Source organism: Bubalus bubalis, chromosome 11 (genome assembly GCF_019923935.1).
Source record: "Bubalus bubalis isolate 160015118507 breed Murrah chromosome 11, NDDB_SH_1, whole genome shotgun sequence".
Classification (NCBI taxonomy): Eukaryota; Metazoa; Chordata; class Mammalia; order Artiodactyla; family Bovidae; genus Bubalus; species Bubalus bubalis.
The window spans coordinates 75,591,189-75,598,171 of record NC_059167.1 but is presented as its reverse complement, the minus strand read 5'-3'; the positions used below and the strand labels follow the sequence as shown (position 1 = coordinate 75,598,171).

The window sequence follows — 6,983 nt, the reverse complement described above, 5'->3', positions numbered from 1 at the left end:
TCACTTATTTCCACTCATTTTTGTTATTTCCTTCTTTGTGCTAACTTTACACTTAGTTTGTTCTTTTTTTATAATTCCTCAAGGCGTAAAGTTAAATTGTGATTTGAGATTTTTCTTTTTTCAAGGTAGGCGTTTATCATATAAATTCCTTCTTAGAACTGCTTATGTTGCAATTTATAAGTTTTGGCATGTTGAATGTCTTTTTTCCTTTTTCTTTGGTCTCAGCTTATGACTTTATTTCCCTTTTGATTATTTCTTTGACCTATTGGTTGTTTAGGATGGTGTTGTTTAATTGTCATATATTTGTGGGAATTTTCCTTCTTTTATTGAAAGTTTCATACTATTTTTGTCAGAAAGCATACTTGAAGCAAATTCAATACTATTAAAATTTCTAAAAATTGTTTTGAAGGCTAATATATGATCTGTCCTGGAGAATGTCCTGTTTGCACTTAAGAAGAATGTATACTCTGCTATTGTTGAATGAAATTCTCTGTATATGTCTGTTAAGTCCATTTGTTCTATGGTATTGTGCAACTCCGTTATTTCCTTATTGATTTATATCTGAATGATCCATCCATTGTTGAGAGTGGGATATTGAAGATCCATACTATTATTCTATTGCTATTTTCCCCTTCAGATCTTTCTATATATGCCATATACTTCTAGGTTTTCTGATGTAGGATACATATAGAACTATATTTATTATATCCTCTTAATGAACTGACTCCTTAATTATAATATAACAGCCTTCTTTATTGTGAGTTTTTTAAAATTTTAAGTCTATTGTGTCTGATATAATATTAGCCCCCTCCTGTGATGTTTTGGTTATACTTTTAAGGACTATGTTTTTCCACTCCTCACTTTCAACCTATGTTGTGTCCTCAAAGCTCAAATGAGTCACCTATAACAGCACAGAGTTGTATCTTGTTTTATATCCATTCAGTCACTCTATATCTTTTAACTGAAGCATTTAATCCATTTACATATGAAGTAGTTGTAGCTAAGTGAGGATTTATTAGGGCTTCCCTGGCGGCTCAGTAGTAAAGAATCTGCCTGCAATGCAGGAGATACAGGAGTTCAATCTGTGGGTTCAATCTATGGGTCGGGAAGATCTTCTGGAGGGGAAAATGGCAGCCCACTCCAGAATTCTTGCCTGGAGAATCCCATAGACAGAGGAGACTGGTGGGCTATGGTTCATAGGGTTGCAAAGAGTCAGACATGACTGAAGTGAATGAACACACATGAACAAGAAGTTATTATTGCCTTTTTTTCATTTTTTCTGACTGTTTTGTAGTTCCTCTGCTTCCTCTTCTCCTACTATGCTCTTTTGTGATTTGATCTCTTTTGTAGCAGTGTGCTTTGATTCTTTTCTCTTCATACTTTGTGTATCCACTACAGTTTTTTTTTTTTTTTTTTTTAATCTCTGTTTACTATGAGGCTTTGGAGAAGGAAATGGCAACCCACTCCGATAATCTTGCCTGGAAAATCCCATGGACAGAGGAGCCTAGCAGGCTATAGTCCATGGGGTCACAAAGAGTTGGACATGACTGAGCCACTAAACCACCACTATGAGACTTTCAAAATACATCTTACAGTTGTAACAGTCTATTTTAAGTTGATGACAACTTTGATTACATACAAAAGTTCTTCATTTTTACTTCCACCTTCCATCTGACACACTTTATGTTATCAGTTTCACGAATCTTTTTATATTAAGAGTATCCATTAAGTTACTATAGTTAGTTATATTTATTGCTTTTACCTTTTAATTTTTATGATAGAGTTGAAAATTATTTATGCATCACCATTACAGTATTAGGGCTTCCCTGGTGGTTCAGAGGTTAAAGTGTCTGCCTGCAATGCAGGAGACCTGGGTTCGATCCCTGGGTCAAGAAGATCCCTGGGAGAAGAAATGGCAACCCACTCCAGTATTCTTGCCTGGAGAATCCCCTGGACGGAGGAGCCTGGTGCGCTACAGTCCATGGGGTCACAAAGAGTCAGACACAACTGAACAACTTCACTTTCACTTTCATTACAGTATTAGCATATTCTGTACTTGACTATATATTTACTTTTACCAGTGAGTTTTACACTTTCACTTTTTTCATCTTGCTAAATAATTCCTTTGTTTCACCTTAAGGAACTCTCTTTAGCATTTCTTGTAAGGCAAATCTAGTGATGATGAACTCTCTACTTTGTTTTATCTGAGATAGTCTATCTCTTCATTTTTGAAGGACAGCTTTATCAAGTGTAGTATTTTCATTTGGCAGTTTTAATTTTTAGAGCCTGGAATATACTCATCCATTTTCTCCTTGCCTGCAAATGTTCTACTGAAAAATCCATCGACAGTCCTATGGAGGCTTCCTTGATTGAAATAAGCCATGCTCAGAATTCTGCTTTCAAAGTTCTCTTTTTGTCCTTGACATTTAACAAGATGCTTCTAATGTAAACCTTAGTGTAAATCTTTTTACTTTTAACCTATTTGTATCCCTTTGGGTCCCATGATTCTGGATGTCCATTTTCTTCCATGCATTTGGCAAGTTTTCAGCCATTATTTATTTAAATATGCTTTCTGTCCCTTCTTCTTTCTACTCCTGCTGGGTATCTCACAATGTTATATTGCTTCTTCTGATGTAGTCTCATAGTCTCATTTGGCCTTCTTCACTCTTTTTATCTTTTAATTTTTGTTTCTCTGTCAGAATAAGTTCAAATGATCTATTTTCAAATTTATTCTTTTCTCCGCTTGATCAAACCTGAGTTTGAACCTCTCTAGGAATTTTTCCATTTAGTTACTGTATTCTTTAGCACCAGTATTTCTGTTTGGTCCTTTTCTCTATTACATCTATCTCTGTTGATATTCTATTTAAGTATTGCTTTCTCAATTTCATTTGGTTGTCTACCATGTTATCTTGGAGTTCACTGAGTTTATTTAGGATGATTATTTTGAATTATTTGTCAGCAATTCACAAATATCCATTTCTTTTAAATGAGTTAGAAGTTTGTTTTCTTCCTTGAATCATGATTCTTTATGTTTCCTTGTAGATTCACTTTGTTATTTAATCATTTGAAGAAGCAGCTTTCTCTCCCAGGCTTTATGGGCTTGTTTCAACTAGCCCATAGAGTCAGAAGCACTCAATATGAAGATAGAGACCAATTCCTTGGAGTGTGTGCTTTAACATTTTTGAGGACAACGTTCCCATTATTTCCTGCCTAGTTCCCTGGAGGAAAAGCCACAGCTTTCTGTTTTTTTCCCAATTTCACAGAACAATGCCAGCTGTTGGAGGACATTCACCCCTTTTCTTTCTTATTAGCTGGTCCACAAGACTGAGCTCTTCCAATATCTTAGCACTTAGCATGAGCAAAATAGATAATTCAGTTCAGTTCAGTACACTCAGTCGTGTACAACTCTTTGTGACCCCATGGACTGCAGCATGCCAGGCCTCCCTGTCCATCACCAACTCCTGGAGTTTACTCAATGTCCATTGAGTTGGCGATGCCATCCAACCATCTCATCCTCTGTTGTTCGCTTCACCCAGAAGACACTCTGAATTTCTAAGAATTAGGCTCCCTTTGCTTCCTTTCCTCCTTCCTGGAGTAAAAAGTTCAGTTCTGTGTTTATCCCCAGTCTCACAGGGCAGCACTAGCTGTAACTGAATGTCCTCCCCTTTCTTAGGTTCTGAGCTGTCCCAGTAGACCAGGCTCTGTAGGTTGTTCAGCACTCAATATGAGGAAAGATAGGAACCTGCTGTCTTATGCACCATAAGACAAGTCTCCACAAATTTAAAAATATTCATATCCTGCAAACTAGGTTACTGATTAAAAGGCAAATAAATTAAACTCAATAATGGAATGATATCTGGAAATTTTCCATGGAAATTATAACTAATGTGTTTCAAATTAAAAATTAGGGTTACTGGATGCTTGGGGCTGGTACACTGGGATGACCCAGAGGGATGGTATGGGGAGGGAGAAGGGAGGAAGGTTCAGGATGGGGAACACATGTATACCTGTGGTGTATTCATTTCAATATTTGGCAAAACCAATACAATATTGTAAAGTTTAAAAATAAAATTTAAAAAAATGCAAAAATAAAAATTAGAAAGTATTCTGAACTGAATGACAGGAAACAAGATATGTAAAAAAAAATTATGTGAAACAGTTAAAGCAGTGGCTTAGAGGGAAATTAAGATAATTAAAATCTTGTATTAGAAAAGAAGAAAGGTCTCATTATGAATGACTATGGTTTCCCTCTAAATTAGAAAAATAAAGGAGAATATAAAGAATAAAAATAAAAATTAATAAAAGGGAAAACAAAACAATAGAGAAAAATCAATGAAAATAAAATGGGAGAACATCAAGAAAGCTGAATAACTTCTAGCCATGCTGATAAGATAAAAAAGAGGAAACACAATTTAGAAAACATTTTTTTTAAAAAAGAATAAAGATACAAGCTACCAATATATACAGTAAGAGAGAAAAACATTGCAAATCTTATAGATATATTAATTAGATAGTAAGGAAATATTACAAAGAACTTATTTCAAAAAAATCTGAAAACACAGATGAATGTAAAAGTTTCTTAGAAGACAAAAACTACCAAAAATCAAATTTCTAGTTGAAAACATTTTGCAAAGAAACCTCCTAGCCCAAATGACTTCATTGGGTAAATTCTATAAAATATTTTTAAGAAAAAATCATATCAACAGGGCATCTAAAAACCTACAACTGGCATCATCTTTAATTGATGAAAGACTTAATGCTTTTTTCAAAAGAGTAAGAACAAGTTATTGATGTCCAATGCAACCACTTCTATTTAACACTGTACCATTTGACTTTGCTAAGTGAAATAAGGCAACAAAAATGAATAAATTAAATCCACACCAGAATAAAAGATGAAAAATGTCTTTATTTGCCAATGAAATTCTCATGTATGAAGAAAATCCTGCTTAATCTGTAAAAAAGTAGTAGAAGTAATGTTTTGTAAATGTGCAGGACATAATGTTAATAAACAAAAGTCTGTTGTGTTTCTATATATTAACAACAAACAATTCTACATTAAACCCCAACAGTACAATTTATAACCATATCAAAAATATGGAAATTTTAGGATGAATCTCAAAATAAGATATGCAAGTCTTATTCACCAAAAACTGAAAACACTGCTGAAAGTAATTAAATTGGACTTACATAGATACAGAGGTACAGTGTTTAATGGCTCACAGGAATAAATATATTTATCATTTAGAAATAAGTTACAGATCTGACAGCACTCAAAGCAAAATCTGATGCTTCAAATTCCTGATCACAAATACCAAAGACAGAAGCATAAAGCTACCTTATGGTTGGTGAGAAGACTTCATCACATCATTTATGAAATCGTCCCATAAATCACTAGCTGTTTGCATACTCTCTTCATTGCTGCTTTCATTTCTTTATTCCTGAATGTGTAAATAACTGGATTCAAGAAAGGAGTGAGAACCGTATCAAAAAGAGCAAGAAACTTGTCCATTTGGGAATTGGGGTGCGGCCATGTATAGACAAACATGGTTGGACCAAAGAACAAAATAACCACAGTGATGTGAGCTGACAAAGTGGAGAGGGCCTTGGATGAACCACCTGAGGACCGTTTCCAAACAGTTAACAGGATGAACATATAGGAGATGAGGAGTATAAAGAAGGAACTAACACAGATAAACCCACTGTTGACAGTGACCATGAACTGAAGTCTGTAAGTATCTGTACAGGCCAGTCTGAGGAGCCGAGGAAGATCACAGTAAAAGCTGTCCAATACATTCGGACCACAGAAGGGCAAATTAACAATAAATGCTAGCTGGAACAGTGAGTGGCTGACACCAAGGGCCCAGGCAGCAGCCAGAAACAAAATGCACATCCTCGGGCTCATGATGCTCAGATAGTGGAGAGGCTTACATATGGCAACATATCTGTCAAAGGCCATGGCTATGAGCAGCACCATCTCCACCCCACCAATGACATGGATGAAGAAGATCTGAGCAATGCAGCCTCCAAAAGAAATGACTTTACATTTTCTGAAAAGGTCATAGATCATCTTGGGAGAAGTGACAGAGCAGGCTCCCAAGTCAATGAAGGAGAGGCTGGCCAGTAGGAAATACATGGGGGAATGTAAGTGAGGATCAGTAGTCACAGAAAACACAATGAGGATGTTCCCAGCCATGCTTGCCACATAGAGCACAGAGGAGAACACCAGGAGGAGCAGCTGGAACTCCCATGAATAAGTGAGTCCCAGAAACACAAACTCAGACACCACCGAGTGATTCCCTCCATCCATCAATCTAGCCAACAGGGCTGCCACTGAAATACTGATAACTATGAAAATGAGGAGGAAAGTGTGATTATGGAGAAGATAATTTCTGATTTTTCAACATCCTCATAATGAATGAAAAGTATGTAATTATCCACTTCATCAAATATACAAAAAAAATAATAATTAACATTATATCATCACAAAGTGTGGGCTGCAACATACTTCAAACATCATCAATACTCACACTTCAATGCTCTGCTCTCAAATTAACACATTAGGCAAGAACAAAAGTGTCCATGACTTCATCAGCTATTTAAATCTCTTCTGATACTGATTATTCCACATTTCCAAAATATCCCATCATGCTTTTATGTATATCTCATAATCCACTTTTCTCACAATTTACAAAAAGTAGTGATGAGAGGAAAACATTGACTGGTCAATTGTCACCTGGAGTGAATGGGACATAAGACATGAATAGATACTGAATTAGGATAGACTGTAGATTAGAATAGACTGTAGATTAAGAAAATACTAGGATATGTAAAACTGGAGGCCCTGCAAGTACAACAGGACAGGAGAAGTATGCAGATTCTAGTAAATAAAACAAACACAGTTTTCCATCACATTTTATCATATTCATGGCTATTCTGGGTGCCTCTAGTTTCCACATAATTTTTCATGGCTACAAATAACTAAA

The 6,983-nt window shown here is 35.6% G+C and overlaps 1 protein-coding gene across 1 annotated transcript; it reads right to left on the bottom strand.

Annotated features, from left to right (window-relative positions):
* Nucleotides 1-5,368: 5,368 nt before the first annotated feature.
* On the bottom strand, nt 5,369-6,316 carry LOC112588012 (olfactory receptor 4F3/4F16/4F29). Its single transcript, XM_025296527.2, has one exon. It carries the CDS (start codon nt 6,305-6,307, stop codon nt 5,369-5,371), a length of 939 nt encoding a protein of 312 aa, XP_025152312.2. The 5' UTR covers nt 6,308-6,316.
* Nucleotides 6,317-6,983: the final 667 nt, after the last annotated feature.

Bases quoted from the DNA above. Each gene is read 5' to 3' on its own strand.
- LOC112588012 (XM_025296527.2), bottom strand. From the start codon at position 6,307: ATGGATGGAGGGAATCACTCGGTGGTGTCTGAGTTTGTGTTTCTGGGA.